At 33.3% G+C, this 17,237-nt stretch overlaps 2 protein-coding genes across 2 annotated transcripts; one reads left to right on the top strand and one right to left on the bottom strand.

Moving 5' to 3' along the window:
- Positions 1-1,899: 1,899 nt before the first annotated feature.
- Positions 1,900-9,067, bottom strand: LOC108228108 (uncharacterized). Its single transcript, XM_017403595.2, has 13 exons — positions 8,817-9,067; positions 6,966-7,751; positions 6,441-6,704; positions 5,205-5,350; positions 4,534-4,687; positions 4,084-4,198; positions 3,897-3,997; positions 3,676-3,798; positions 3,406-3,594; positions 3,142-3,311; positions 2,922-3,054; positions 2,332-2,460; positions 1,900-2,241 (listed from the first exon to the last, which is right to left on the bottom strand). Exons 1-13 carry the CDS (start codon positions 8,874-8,876, stop codon positions 2,077-2,079), a joined length of 2,535 nt encoding a protein of 844 aa, XP_017259084.1. The 5' UTR covers positions 8,877-9,067; the 3' UTR covers positions 1,900-2,076.
- Positions 9,068-11,111: 2,044 nt separating this feature from the next.
- On the top strand, positions 11,112-13,773 carry LOC108225411 (protein argonaute 10-like). Its single transcript, XM_064088882.1, has 8 exons — positions 11,112-11,771; positions 11,921-12,066; positions 12,331-12,395; positions 12,542-12,677; positions 12,768-12,841; positions 12,935-13,029; positions 13,127-13,158; positions 13,265-13,773. The coding sequence occupies exons 3-7, from the start codon at positions 12,333-12,335 to the stop codon at positions 13,128-13,130; spliced, it is 372 nt and encodes a 123-aa protein (XP_063944952.1). The 5' UTR covers positions 11,112-11,771; positions 11,921-12,066; positions 12,331-12,332; the 3' UTR covers positions 13,131-13,158; positions 13,265-13,773.
- Positions 13,774-17,237: the final 3,464 nt, after the last annotated feature.

Here is a 17,237-nt window from a genome sequence, read left to right on the forward strand (position 1 = left end):
ATTTTATATAATTTACTTTGTATAGAAGAAAAAATTATTCATGCATTATCTGTTTGCTCCGTTCGAGCAACTTTTAAGTAAGAGTTGTTTATACAGTATTAGAAAATAAAGGTTGTTACAAGTAAGGGTAGTTATAGACCACTATCTCACAAATTTAAGTTAGATGTTTTTTGCGCACAATCAATCCAAAAAAATTGGAGGAAGGTTACAATGTAAGAACATGAGTACTTTTAAAAAAAACAAATAAAATTAAGATTTGTCATGCTTTAAATTGTTAATTACGTGTATAAATTTATTTCCATTTTTTCACCATGAGTTATAGTCCAATTTTGCAATTTTATATATTAGTATTGGTATTACATCAAGATTTTTATAATATAAATTTATTTTATCCTACAAATATTAATTTTGAAATATTAATATACTTTTTATAGACAACCACAAAATTATTTTATTCTACAAATATTAATATTGAATCATTAGTATAATTTTTGTAGGCCGCCGCAACGCGCTGTTTCTCAACTAGTTACATTAAAATTAAAATAGAAGTGCAGATGTTTCATGCAAATGAGTCGAACCGGGTGTCCTGGGTAGGGGTGTCAAACGGATAAAACGGATTTGGATTTGCCCATATCCGTATCCGTATCCGCCTACTCAAAATCGGATTCGGATTCGGATTCGGATTCGGATATGCAAATTTTAGAATAAAAAAATTCGTATCCGTATCCGGCCGGATATTATCCGGATACGGATAATATCCGGATCCCTTTTTTCAAACATCATCAAAAATCAAATATACATTCTGAAATTAATTAAAAAAACATATTTTGAACCATTCAACAACAAATGTATACTCAGTCAGAAATTAGTAACATACTTTAACAGAAGCTTGGGCATTCAAACCAAATATTTTGAACAAAATATCAATTTTAACAACTTTAAATCACAAAAACAACACTATCTGCAACAATTTTAAAAAGAAAAAACTTGATGAAGATAGTTCCATTTGCAAGATACTTAATGTTTCTTTTTTATTTTAAATATTAATTCTTGTTCAAAATTTATATGATAAATTGAAAAAATATAAATAAATAATAAATTTATATAAGTATTATTATATATATATATATAATAAATAATTTCGGATACGGATATTTTCGAATACGAATACGCCTATATCCATATCCGTATCCGCAATCCCCGGATTTGAATACGGATAATATCCGTTTTATTCCGGATATAGATTAGATCCGCTTTTTTCCGGATACGGTAACAGATTTTTCGGACGGATATCGGATTTTTCGGATTTTTTTGACAACAACCTAGTCTTGGGACAACAAGTCTAACCCGAGGATACACTAACCAGTTACATGTTGACGCAGATGTTATGATTATGAATTTTATGGAGGTTAATACATGTGTGCTACAACATTTGTTAACTGTGTTCAATGTTTAAACTATGGTGGTAGTAATACCAGGAATCCAGGATCCTATTGCATTTGAGAGTGACATGTTCTGTGAAAACTAGAGTCCTTCATACTTCTCTTCTTGGAACACATACTGCCATTATGCATCTCTGCAATAGCTCGATGAATATGATTCTTTACACGACATTACAATCTGCTGTCTGCACTTATCGAAATTATCTTAGATCATATATTAAAATAATTTAAAATTACATTATGACATGTATAGGAAACATATTTAAACATTCGCACAGTAATAATATATATTTTCTTTCTAATTTTTGATTAACTATTAATAATCCTTTGAACTATATAATTAAACAATTATTTATCATTCTTAACTAAATTATATCAAATCAGACACGTCTGTTATATATTTTAAAAAATATTTTAATTATAAACAAATTATTCTATCGTAAATGCATTCGCCGAATAAAATCAGTTAAATTTCAAATATATATAACGAAATAATAGATATTATAAATCCTTCACGGATTACACTTAACTATATATTACAAATTTATCTACACCCTTACTGTATACATAAGGAGGGCACAATTTTTTTTACTGAGATACCAAAAAAACCCTAAGGGGAAGAGCTATCATTCCGTCAGCACGGCAAGCTATCTCCATAGTAATGATCTATTTGTCCATAGTCATTACCACAGATGCCATTAAATATGGCCCATGCTGCCTCCATCTTTACATCAGACTCGTACACATCATTTTCAAGGAGATCGTAGAGAGGCTCTATCAGGTTAGCTTTAAGCATATCCTGTGAATAATGTACATTTATACATATAAGTGCTGCAGAGAGAATATTTTATTAACTTAATTCATTATATAAATAAAATACAAAACCAACCTGTATCCATGGTTGGCTTCGCGCAGCTATGTTCGAAATTATCTGGCAAGCTTCCTTACTGAACTTCTTAAATTTAAAACATAACATCATACGAAGGCATTGCAGTAGCAGCGAATCATTAGCCAATGTCTGGAAGAATGATTAGTTTCTTAGACACAATGACAAGCACTTCATAAACTAGCATGTATCATGACTTCTTGGCTAATGCCATCAGATATCAACACGTATGACAAACTCAATTGTCCTATAAATTTTATTTTTAACCATCCTTCAGATTATGCATATTTGACGATAAGCTTTCATCTAAATTGAAAAATTAAAACACTGCAGTACCAACAAGCAGACGGCCAAACAGCATAAAATTTTTAAATATTAATGAAGGCCTACAGAGGCCGCAAAGACCTGGTGCACGTCCACACACAATAATTATGTATATATTCTTATACACTGAAGCATGTAAAACCTGAGCAGATTCTTCTCTATTTAATCAACGAAAGCTCAGGAGCTTCAATTTTATTATTTTTAAAAGGTTGTCAGCATGGATTAAAATATATTTTATAAATTGTTTATCACTTTATAGTTTATCCTACCTGAATCTGATTAAAATGTCCCCATCTCGCAATATTTCCAACCACTCCAAGTGCAGAACTGCCTATCACAGTACTTCCAAATAGTACAGGTGGAGAACAGGCAACAGCAGTAGCATCAATTCTGAAACAATTGCTGAAACACCGGTACACATGCAGCATATTAACTAAATTTTGCAGAAAGAGAAATGTCAACATGGAAAACTGGACCAAATCTACTTACGCGATGAACCCAATAAGCCTTCTTATCAGCTTGTCCCATGCTTTTCCTTGAATTGCTACAGTCCTTTTGTAAGTAAGATACTGGAGCGCATAGCACGTTGACACAATATGGCGATGACTAATTGAATCTTTCGTAAAGAGGTCTTCTGAAATGATAAGAGCTACCTTGACCTGCCGCAAATTCAAGAGTTGATGACAAATGCATGAGATAATTTATAAACAGATTAGTAGGGAAAAGCTATTAAAAGATGGACCAGCAAATAACCTTATCATCAGGAAGATCTCTGTAACAAATGCCAGCGAAAAACTTGGCAACCCATTGTCTAAGCTCGGGCAAAGGTAAATAACGAATCTTATTCGCAATTTCCTGTGCTTGTTCCAAAGCACCGTTTTCAAGGATACATTGCGTACACATGGGGCAAGCATAAGCTAAACGCGTCAATGCCATCAGACCCTACATTTAGATAGCATCTATAGTTACACATGTGTGCAAATTGAACTTGCGTAAACTGACTAATTAATTTAATAAGAATACCGCAATATTGAGATCAGTTAGAGGATTAGACATAAGCTTCACTAGCGCTGGAACTGCCCCTGTAGAATATTCATGAAAGGTCCGATGCGTCAAAGCACGCGACAGGATGCGAACAGCCAGACTCTGTTATAGAAGTGCAAATTTGTTACTGAGATGTGTCCTTAAAATATGAAAGGATCCTGATAAATTCAGGATTTGCACAATGCACCAACACTACAAACCTGGATGGTGACGTCCAGGTCTTTCCTGTCATCAATTTCCGCAAGGATCATAAGAAGGCGATCAACATCATTAGAGCTTAGACAACAAGCTAATCCTGAATCTGTTCATCAAAATTTCCTTGCTACATAAGATTTCAGTTGTACTAATTAGCTTACAAAAAGAATTGAAACAAGGAAATAGATTTACCTGTATTGACTAAATCATTTAACCACTCTGTTGCCTCTTCGAACTGCGCAGGGTCACTGGGCACAGAGTTAGCTGAGTCCATGAAGATACTAAAACAGCGTTCGAAATATGGATTCTGGAAGTTGGTACAAACAAAAATGTAGGACTATAAACAATAATATTTTTTCACTAAATAAATTAAAGCAAATCTCAGTCGAGACAATTATAGCAAATTTTCCTGAAGAAAGCTATCAGAAGTAATCTAACAATACATATTAAGTATCTGTCTAAAGTTGCAGCAACGAAGATAAAAATCAATAGGCCAATCATATAAAACCAATAGACATTCAGAACAAAAGACTAAAAATTGGATTTTACAGGGTCCCATAGACATGAACTTCATAAAGTTCTGAAACAATACTGAATTCCAAACCGAAAAACAGAAGTATGTATGTGAATATATATACATACCCATCTGTCTAGCCGTGCATTAGCCACCGGAGAGATCGGCACATCTACCAAAAGCGGTTTATTTATAAATGTTTCTTTTCCACGCTGTCTCAAAATGCTATCAATGTGCGGAATATCTTCCTCGGAGTGCGAAATATCTTCGCTGGGGAAAGATCTAAAGAAAAACATAAATTCATGAAGCCTAATTAATTTATATATTAACAAAACAATAACACATTATTCAGACAAAACTAGCTGGTTCATGTACTAATACTATTGTTGTAAACTTCATTCTTAATATGACAATTGTCATTCATTTTACCCCATTGGTCAACATAGTAGTGATTCTGCTACAAAAGTGAAAACAAGAGGATAAAATATGGTATGATGGGGCATACATAAATAATAACTTAAAAACTGAGATTGCTTCATTAGAAAGACCAACATAAATTTGATTTTATACACCAAAAATGGGAACTTGGACACTTTTATACATTTGTTCCATAATTAAACTACTCCGAATTTATGAACTTTATATGTGTTATAGCCTGGGAGGGATGTGAGTGTCAAAACAAAAACCTAAACTTCAAGTACCCGGAGCGCCTTGATACACCTTTATACCCCATGACACTTAATTACACATTAACACAAAGTTATATAAAATTATAAATTATTCTAATTAACTGACGTACCTCTTTAATCGTTTCGCACTCCAGATGTTTGCATCATCGACATTAAACTCTTTCATGATATCTTCAGTTATTTTTGTCTTAACCTTGTTCACCAATGTTCGACACGTCAAATTCATTAGACTCTTGATTTGAAGGTGATTTGCTGCCTGTATTACAATATTTGTAACATCAATACAAACTCAGGATTCCTTATGCTTACGGGATATGTCCGCCAATCGCGTTAATCATATTACAGGTTGCTGGACATCACTTATGAATACAAAATTAGATAAAAACAAAAAGAATATTACAACATTAATAAGCCAACAATGTTTACAACTAATTAACACCCTGATATCATGAATCTATCCAAAATTATAGAATAAGAAAATGCAAAAGCCAAAATGGCACATAAAATAATACAAATAAAACACAGTGGATATTTTAAGGAGAAAAAAAAAACAGAAGTAATTATTGCTTTAAAATTAGTAAATAACCTAACCCCTCCAGAAGAATTAACCCTGCTTGAGATATCAAAACAAGCATGTTGAGTTCGTGCTTGTGAGTTTTGAGCAACAACTCTGTATAAAATACAGATCCTAAACTAAATGGTAAACACACATAACTATGAAAACTCAGTTCACATTTATGATCAGAATACAACCAAATCAATGACTGGAGGCGGTAACACAATAGACACCATTCATTTTTCCTCACTCTGCCAGGAACAGTGTCTCTTGACTGATTCAGTAGTGTATTGCAGCCTGCAATAAAGTGTGGAGTGTAGCAAGTGTCGTGCACAAGACGAATCTAATAACTATGAAATAGGCAGAACATCAAGATTCCAACCATAGCTTAAACAAAACTTTTGTATATATACCATATAACTACTTTACAAGAACAGCAACGAACTAGGACACCCAAAGTTATTAGATACAGGGGAGAAAAATTGCGAGAAACGATATTCACCCAAAAATGTATCAGAGTAACAAAACAAAACAGCTAAAATGTAAAATATTCTGAAAACAACATATCATTTCAAAACATGGAGAACTTGATAGATGTATTATACACAATGTATTATTATTGTTGATAACTTTTAATGATATAATAATTATCAGTCCTACTACTACAATTAGTACCCTCGAAAAGAATTAGATTTCAGGATATGCAGACAAATGCAGACACGGGCATAAAAGTTAAATAAACAAGCATATATACACAAAAGGAAACCCAAGATAGAAGAAAAAGAAAGACCTGACTGAGATTGAACAGACCAACGAGGTCAAGTTGTCTGACAAACTGAGGATCAAAACTGATCTCAGCTGTGGATGGATCAACATGAATCTTGCAGTAATATATAATCTTCGACCAAATGTTGACTGTAACAGGAGAAAGATGAGAAGTTGGATTCTCCGCAAGGGTATCTTTGATCTGGTCCTTGAGTAACGCGAACTCATGAGCCACCTCCTCTTCTACTTCAAATAGACCCTTAGCAACACTTAAGGGCGTCACACATCTCTGCCAAGACAGGAATTTACAAATTGATACATTAGTCTAAAAGTGGATGAAGTTGAGCATATATTGTTTTAAATCAATAAGCGAATATGCAAAATTGGTTTTATATAGTATTAGTTGTGAAAAAAACTGGTAAAATAGTTTCCTAACGGAGCATCAAGGGAAGATTTTTGTATGTTTGTTCTACATAGTTGTAAGCTATCCATACTAAGAATTTGTTCTTCTATCATCATTTGTAATCAATTGAGAAATAGATATACATACCTGACTGGGTGAGTCTTGGTCATACATGCGATGTATCAAGTCTTTATGACTATCATACTCACTGATATCAATCCAAGTGATCTTTACTAGTACCACTTTCTCATGATAATTTGATATAAATTTCTCACAGACCCCTTCTTTTACGGGATCGAAGCTGATGATGCGTGTGTGATTATGTCCATCAACAGTGAGGGAGATTTCCACATTGAGCTCCGAATGCAGTGGCACGCCTATCAAGGATCTGGACAACGAAATCAAACCATCATGACCTACAACTCCATTATCAGACTCCTTCATGAAGAGCATGTTCACACAATGATCTAATTCCAAATCACTGTTACTGGCAGAAACAACTCCACGAACATTCCTCGGAGCAGAGTTGTCCAACAATCTAAGCTCGAGATCGGCCACAGTTGCATTAGCATAACCCCCCATATGAATAAGGATCTGCCCAGTGCCATCATTCGAAGTAATAAATACAGACTTGACAGAAACCTCGTGCGGTAAAGGCTCCCAGTGCAATTGCTTTTTGCCCTTGTAGGCACCGCAAAACAAGTCAAACTCAATAAATACATGATCAAAAAACGGAAAGCTCGGCCCCCTGACAGTGATCGGAATCAAGTCCCCATATCTAATACATGGCCTGTGTCTATCAACATCCTCTAATCTATACAGGTACTGAAAACCTTCACTAGAAATCAACTTAATTAAGCCAAGCTGTTTCTCCGGCTTAATTTCATCTAAGCCTAGGTACACAATGTTGAAAACATCCAGCAACGGAAAACCCTAGACAATAAATAGTATATTAATAAGTGGGAATCTAAACATCATATTTACAGGGGAGTTTTAGTAAGAGGGGTTTCATAGAGATAGGAAAGAAGGGGAAGCTATCGTTAATGCTGAATGTAAGAGAAAGACATGACCCATATTTAACTTTGTGTTTTTTAGGGGGGTGTATTGGATTGAGATTTTAATGGATTTTTTGGATTCTTGAAATCCGAGGGTATTCGATTGGGATTTGAAAATATGCTTCAAAATCTGGAGATATTCGATTGGAATTTGAAAATATGCTTTAAAATCCGGAGGTATTTGATTGGGATTTGGAATATGCTTTAAAATCTGTAGGTATTCAATTGGGATTCTAAGATATCAATCAAAATATGAGGGTATCCAAATATTGGATAAAACCATGTTGGTCTGTGTTCTCTGGTCAGCTGCCATTTACTGGCCTGGTAGGCTGGTAGCTAATGCATTTCTGAGCTTCTAAATTTGCTCTAGGCAATTTCCAGTGCTTGACTAACTTTAGTTATGTGACTTGTTTTTCTGTGTTTGTGTGTGAGTTAGTGCAATGCAGAGTCTTTTGGTTTTTATCTAACTTAGGTAGTTGGTCCAGGACAGGCAGCAGAACCTCTATCATAACAAGAGCATTACCTTGTAATTGTCTGTTATCTTTTAATCATTATAAGATCATAACCACGCATCATAACACTAGTACAGACTTGCACTCAAACAGCATAAGTATCAGATTGTCTATTATAATAGTAGCTAGCTTATTGTCTATTACAATAAGCATAAGCATTTTATATCATAAACGGTGTTTTTAAGAGACGAATCTATCTTACTTTATAATAAAATAATTATATTTAATAATTACATATATGAAAGTCGTGTGTATTTATCAGATTTTTTATTAGTAATGCATTAAAATCCCAATCTTTCAAGATCAAAATATACGAAAAGATTTAAATTGATCTTTTTTTAATCTTTCAAACCCTAAGATCAAAATATACGAAAAGAATCTTTCAAACCCTAATCAAAATATACGAAAACAAAGAACGATAGAGTTCAAACCAGCCAGCTTCTTGAGCTTGAAGTTGAGGAAACCATGGAGCTTGAAGAAGAGGAAGTCATCAACGGTGGCGTGGTGATGCGCGGAGGAGATGAACATACGAAGAACGAATACTATTGGGCTTTTCTTTTAGCGCAGCGCAGCACCAGGAGTTTTGTCTCTACTCTCTACTACACAAACAAATATTGGTGCTCCGCCCTTTTCAAAATATGTTTGATTGGAATTTGGGCTTACTATGAGCCTGTTTTCCCCCGCTTTAACCCGGACTAAAGCTAGGTATGTTTGTATGATAAGTCACAAACCAATTTAAAGTCAGAATTTAAAATCAGAAGTTAATTTGATGTATTTTTAATAATAAATTATTTTTTAAAACTTTTTTTTTAAAAAAAATACTCCTAAGACATAAATTACCTATAAATCATTTTTATTATTATTATTGTATTTTTAATAATTCATAAGTTATTAGTAAATTAAAATTATCCAAACAGAGATTTTAAACTTTCAACTTATCATATAAGTCATGTTAAGTAGGGGCGAGCAGAAAAAACCGAAAAACCACACCGAAAAAAACCCAACTGAAAATAACCGAAATAAAAAACATAAATTAATGGTGCGGTTTTATTTTCGGTTTTATACTAAAACCGCACCAAAATTAACCGACCCGAAATATATATATATATATATATATATATATATATATATATATATATATATATATATATATATATATATATATATATATATATATATATATATATATATATAGTAATAAAGCACTTCAGTCATTTTTACACTTCACATCTTATTTTATATCAAAGCTTGCTGGCTTCTTCCAAAAACCCTCACTTGCTGAGTTATTTAAATAAGTGGAAGGGCACCCAAATAATTTGTTAATCTGCTGATCAGATTTTATTATGGAACCTATTCTACTTTTTTTATTTATGTACTTTTTGAAGACTTTTTATCCGAATTTTATGATTAGTTAATTTTGGATAATTTTATTAACTTGACATCATCTAATTTCTTGTCGAAGTATGCTTAAGTTTTTGTTGTGTATTGAATTTTTTAGATGATAGTATGTAATATTTCCTATATCATCATATATGGAAACATGAGTCTCCGAACATGTGGTACATGTTCATGGAAATTTTATATTTTTTTTAAAAAAAATTATTATGGACATAAGTAGCAAATAATAGCAGAAAAATCGGAAAAAAACCGTAACCGACTAATGATTAATCGCAACCGAAAAACCGTTTAATCGGTGTGGTTAAATGTCCGGAACCGCACCATGTACACCCCTAATATTAAGTCATTAGCCACCTTAAGTCGTCAGCCAAACGGGCTACATGTACTCAATCATGAAATAGTTTAAAAAATCTATTATATACCTAATAAAGCAACCTTGAGTAATCTATTATCTATTATGTATTATATATATAATATCGGTTTTTCTATGGTGTGCCCATGGGCACACCATAAGCACTAACTCCTATGTGTTTGGTGCATTTTTATTGGTCACCTAATCATAAATAAAGATGCCCCCCCTGCATTTACATCAAGTCCACCAATCAAAATCCACCAAAACCATCAATTTTAGTGTATAATGTGTGCCCATGGGCACACACTAGACAAACCCATATAATATAATATATATATAATACTGCAACATGAGTTTTGATGAGCCAATTAAATCGCGTGAAATTACAATCTTATCCCTTTTCATCCCTTCTGAAATTACAATCTTATCCTTTTTTATCCTTTTTATTATTTATTTGTTCATCTTATCTTCAACCCTTCCTCTTCCCCTTACCGGTCTCACTGTGCAAAATATGATCAATATCTTAATTTAGTTTTTGTAGCTGTATACCAAAAGCTGAATTCTTTAGTTTATTTTAGTGAATGAGTCGTGATTATTGTGCCAGCTAAATTACCATGGGACTGGACGTGAGACACGATGTCTACCCCGAGTTGGTCAGTGTAATATGATGAACAAGGCAAGTTTTGTAATTTTAATATGGTAGTGCATGCAGGCACGTAGACTGCAACTATATTGGCATTCTGTGATCGTAATTTTTATTCTTTTTTCTTGAAGAATAAAAATGTAATTGATAATATTGCTTGAATTGGTTCCTTTACAGTCAGGCATTGCATTTGTAATACTGTATGAAACAGTACTACAAATGCTGATAAAAAAGTACTAAAAACGCTGATGAAAAGTTGCACAACCGTGTACCGCTTTGTTCTAATTTATTAATGTTTGCTTCAAAAAATGGTTGATGGAGGAATATCAGGAATGGTATATACCGCAAGACCTCTGTTTGTTTTTATGTTCTCTACATTTTGTCAAGTATATGAACTAAAACTGAACTATATTTTCCCTGTGTGGCGGTTTCATCCCAATCTGGTGCTTCCAGTTACCGGCGCACGCACTGATCAGGTGGAGAGAGTGTTAAAATCACATTTTCAAGAGGCGCAGAAACTGAAGAAGGAGCTTGAACTATTGATTGTTATTCTTCCAGATATAATGGCTCGCTATATGTTATGTAACCATTTGCAATATTTTGATTCTAATATTTTTTATGGTCCAGTGCTTTTATTGAATGTTTGTGTTGTCTGTCCATGGTTTTGCTTGCAGTCACACTTCTGTGTAATGGTATATGTCTCACTAATCGCTGTTTTTGAATATTCATGAAGGCGGTCTAAGGAGAATTTGTGAGACCGGCCTTGGAATAGTTTCACAGTGTTGCTTGACAAAACAAGTCTTCAAGATGAGCACGCAATATCTAGCGAATGTGGCTTTAAAGATTAACGTCAAAGTTGGGGGAATAAATACAGTTCTTGTTGATGCTTTATCGAGGCGTATTCCACTTGTCAGTGACCGCCCTACAATTATTTTTGGTGCCAATGTCACCCATCCTCATCCTGGAAAAGATTCCCGCCCCTCGACTGCAGCAGTATGATATAAAATTTTATAGAACTGCTTATACATACTTGAGTTAATGTTTGTATGTGTTAATATGATTGCCTCTATTTGACAGGATTATGTGTTTATTATTAATTTATTATCATCTATTGTTGCTTAAATTTGATATATAAAATTCAGGTGGTTGCTTCACAAGATTAATTGGCCAGTGATAACAAAGTATGCTGAATTGGTTTGTGCTCAAGCCCATAGACAAGAGCTATCCAGGATCTGTACAAGAGCTGGCAGGATCCAAATAGATAAACTGTATCAGGGGGAATGATCAAGTATGTTCATCTCCCAACCTCTTATCTGATTGAATAATACACGATAGTAGACCTATGTGTACTCTTTATGATAATTTTTAAATCAAACTCTTTACAGTATTAGTTTTGTTTCTGTGCTACAGAGAACTCCTTATTTCATTCCGCAGATCAACTGGACAGAAACCCCAGAGCATTATATTTTATAGATATTTATTATTACTCAGTATTATAGTGTGCTTGTATGGTACTTGTCATTGTCGTGGCCTAATGACGAGCAAACTGCAGGGATGGTGTTAGTGAGGGGGCAGTTCTATCAAGTTCTTCTGTATGAACTTGATGCAATTCGCAAGGTGGTATTTTTGTTGCTCTAAAATTTTGGCCCTCTAATTTAATTGTTATCATTATCTGTACTTTTTTTTGTTTGTTTAAATGTGTGACTCATGATGTCCAACCTAACATATCTGTCGCATTTTTCATGGCTGAACTTATAAAGCAGGCTTGCACTTCATTAGAGCCAAATTATCAGCCTCCGGTTACATTTGTTGTGGTTCAGAAACGCCATCATACTAGGTTGTTTGCCAACAATAATCGCGACCATAATTTAGTTGATAGGAGTGGAAATATTTTGCCTGGTATTCCTTTGTCTTTCCGTGCATCCTAATCTATATTGTTATACACACTGTATCAGTATTAAGAGTGTTTCCCTGCTTGTGAAATAACAGGGACTGTTGTGGATTCCAAAATCTGTCACCCCACCGAGTTTGATTTCTATCTTTACGGCCATGCTGGCATCCAAGTAAATGATTCATGTTGATTGTTAAGTGGTATGGACAAAATGAGGGGGGTTTTAAGGACAATTGTTTGATCTAATTATTCCTTTATGCAGCAGGGAACTAGCCGTCCAACACATTATCATGTTCTTTGGGATGAGAACAAGTTCTCGGCAGATGGATTACAGTCCCTCACTAACAATCTATGTTACACGTAAGTTCACCTATATTACTGTTTGCTCATGAATAACATATTAAAATTAATACATAAAGTTACTGCATTTTACTGGCTTCATTTTTGTGTCTTGTAGTTAGGCCAAGTGCACAAGATTTGTTTTAATAGGTGAGTAGTAATGTTTACTGGTTAGTCTGGTTCTATTTTCAAAATTTATATCTGATTGTTGTCAAATTTACTCAACTTGCTGAACGAGTTATAATATTTTTGACAGTTCTCCAGCATATTATGCTCACTTGGCAGCATTTCAAGCTCGCTTCTATATAGAACCTGAAACATCTGATAGTGACTAGTGAGTCAATGGCAAGTGGTGCTGTTGGTGGTCGTGGATGATTTGGTTCCGGTTGTTTATCTTTTGGCGAATTGGATCGCACCTGCTCATGAAGGGTTGGAGCTTGGAACTGGGAATGCGAGTGTTATTAAAGTGCTGGATGAAACTTGTGGATGCAATGAAGCTCAGATTAGGAAGCAGTACAAAGTAATGAGAGAAAGTCACTAAGGTCTTTAACACATTTCAGCTCATTGCCAAGGAGATCCAGTCTGACTTTTGCTATTTGATTTATTATTGAGCTATTTTGACATTGCAGTGATTATTACATAGAAGAAGCAATTTGGAAATGGTTGAAATAGATTATCATAATAACATTCTCATTCAAACAAATATTGCTTAATGACAATTTATTATCATCATGTGTAACCACTATTCAATCTTGTTATATAACATCTCTGATATGAAGCTACTTTTAAATTCCAATAGTACTTAGTCTGAGGTTTCAACTATTGGAGTTACATGCTTATAAGAGCATCTCCAACCCCAAAAACCCTTAGCAAAACGGTATATGTGGCATCTAGGTGGCATCTAGATGGCACTTATAGATATTATGTAAAAATTGTACCACTCCAACCCTCCACCCCTTAGCAAAAAAATATAGCCAACCATGTTTGGTTGGCTATATTTGTCGAACCAAGTGAGCCCTTAGGTATAATTTTACACAAGCAAAATTATAGATAATCCCGTTGGAGCATATACATGTCCCCTTAGCAAAAAATTTACATAATCCATATAGCCAATCAATATAGCCAACCATTATACATTTTGCCTTTGGAGATGCTCTAACATAATAAGTGCATACTAAGACTAGTAACGTGTCTCTATAGGCATGTAACTTCTAATTTGCATCTGCTTTCTTAAAAACTGTTAGGAATCTGGCAAAGATAGTCAGGAGAAGAAAAAGAACCATATCAAGGTACTCCTTGTTGCTGCAACTGATTTTGAGCCTCTATATATGACCCGCTTACTGCAGGTAGATATGAATTCAGCTGGAGACTGAGAATGTTATGCTGACTACTCTTCCTTTTAATAATTCGGTTGAATTAATGTGTACAGACAAAATTACGAATTGGTTTGACAGAGCAAACTCTATTGGCTGCTCTGGGTCATGCTGCTTATTACAGTGAAAAGCAGCTATCTAAATGCAAATCAATAACACGTTAAGTTAAATCATGCCCGTGCCTCGCATGGGCTATCAAGCTAGTTTAATTCGCTCAAAATACATATTTTTATATATAGAGAGGTCAATATTTATTATATATCTAGAGCAACTTTGAGTAATTTAATTTAAAATGACTAAACTACCCTTTGCTCAAAATACATATTTTTATATATGTAGGAGTCATTATTGACTTTTAACACTAACGTATTTATCAGACATTAATGTCTAATCATTAATATACATTAAATTACTTCATATCTAAAACTCCAATACATATATGTATAATATATTTATATTTATGATTTAATAATAAATAAATAAATATCCAGTATTATAAAAAGCGGGAATTAGAAAATCGACGATTAATCAGAATGATTAATAGGATCATTATTCAGAATTACTTTTATTATATATGTGTAAAAATAATAAATATATATAATGATTTTTAAAATTTTAAACTATCCCCCACAAATTTTGTAAATTCTAATATTCGGCCTGATTTTTAACCAATTAATCCAATTTTTGTCCAATTAGCCATCGATTTTAACCGAATTTTGCCAAATTCTATTATATATCTAATACAATAATAATGAGTAATTTAATTCAAAGAGACTAATCTGCCCTTACTCACTATAAATATTAACATGATCATTATTTGGAATTAATTTAATATTATATATATATATAATATATTTAACCATTTTTAAAATTTTAAATTTTCCCCACAAATTTTGTTAATTTTAATATTCTACCTGATTTTCGTCTAATTAATCCAATTTTGACCAAATAATCATCGATTTAACTGAATTTTACCAAATCGGTTTAGGAATTCGTCTGATTATCGATTAATCAGTCAAGCGACCAATTTTTAAAATATTTAATTATTATGATTCAAAAAAATTATATTATATATATAAAAATATTTATAAATATAATATATAACTATATGACAAAGACTTTGATTCAGCAAGAATCTCATTTTTTGTATCAAATTTTCAATAATTTTAGGTGGGTGGTAATTTAATTATATAATTAAATTTTAAATAGTGTATATTTTTTGTATTTATATTCGAATAAATATCATAATAAAGAGGATATGTGTACATATAGACATCAATATAATATGACTTAAAATATAAATAAATATACAATTTAAAATATTTTTGTAATACAAAAAATCTCAATTTAGAAAAAATGAACATATATCAAAAAATAATTTAAAACAGCCCATGCTTGCACGGGTTAAAAAGCTAGTTATACAAATTAGTTTTCGAAGTTATCTGTGCTCTTCTAATGTGGAGTTTGGTTTAGAGCATAAATTATGTATTTACCGGACATAAAATTTGTAATGAGTTCATGTGGAGTTTGGTTTAGAGCATAAATTATGTATTTACCGGACATAAAATTTGTAATGAGTTCACAGGTTTTGGGACCGTTTGGGTTAGCTTAAAAAAAGTGATTTCTTGCTTAAAGTAAAGAAGTAGAGTAGAAGTGAGAAGTAAATAAGTTAATAAAGTGTTTGGAAAAGAAGCAGAAGCTGTGAGAGAGACGCTAGCATTCTCAACTTTTTAAAAGTGCTTCTGCTTATTTACATAAACGAGTCAGGAGAAGCAGAAGACGGAAGCAGCTCTTGCTTTTAGAAAAAACAAACACCCCCATTATTTCTAAAAATATTCTACTGATATTCCTCTGAAAAGTGGGCACGGCAATGAGAAAAGGTTGCATGTGTTGTTATATATTTGAGCATTTTCCCGTATCTGACCTTGTGTTTGGTCGATTGAAATGCTTATCGTATGCCATATTTTCTTGACCTCTTATCTTGGTAGTCACCAACCCGTATACTTTCATCGGTCATGAGTAAATGTTAGATGTCAAATATATGCAGGACTATAATGTTGCGGTATCAGTATTTCATTCTTTATTCCTGATTGACGTTGAAGATAAAAATTGGCCGTGTTTTAATCTTGATCCTCTTAAAAACGACGTTTTGATGTTTAATACTTGACAATGATGGCACAACAGTGAAGCAAGTCTCTACCATAATTCTTCTACACAAAAATAAACATTTTATACTCTAAAAACCCAGGTTTCATTTTGTGAATTTACTACGAAATTCAGAAGAGAGAGTGTTAAGAATAAAATGTTAATTTGCAGGTGAGATTTTATTAAAGATGACAAGAAAAAAATGAAAGACATTGATCGAATGGTTGCGTTCTGTAATGCTTTAACATGGGCTAACTGGATGATTTAGATGTCAATCAACACACAGACAACTTTAGATGTCTCCACACACAGAGACAACCAAAGTTTTCTTCCAAGGAATCTCCTCCTCACATTACAAGTAAGCCTTCTCTCGAATTCCGAAAATTATAGATAATAGAATTATCGAAGTAGTCCACATTTTTGGAGTTTGTGAGACAGAGGATGTATAATGTTGTTTAAAGATACTTCACCTTCACATATAGTATATAAAGCATCCAGCCAATCAAGGACAGTCATCAAGGCAAATCCATTCACGCGACCACTGGCTTTCGCCACGATGAGGCCCAGGCCCAAACCTGCCGCTTCCCCTGCCTACATATTTACTTCTGCTGATAGAATGCCCCCCCTTGGGTCCTCTTTTACGAGTTTCACCAATGGAAATGTAAGAATCAAATAATGAGTCATGAAACTCATATGCATTCCTACCAAAAC

This window comes from Daucus carota, chromosome 1 (genome assembly GCF_001625215.2).
Source record: "Daucus carota subsp. sativus chromosome 1, DH1 v3.0, whole genome shotgun sequence".
NCBI classification, from domain to species: Eukaryota; Viridiplantae; Streptophyta; class Magnoliopsida; order Apiales; family Apiaceae; genus Daucus; species Daucus carota.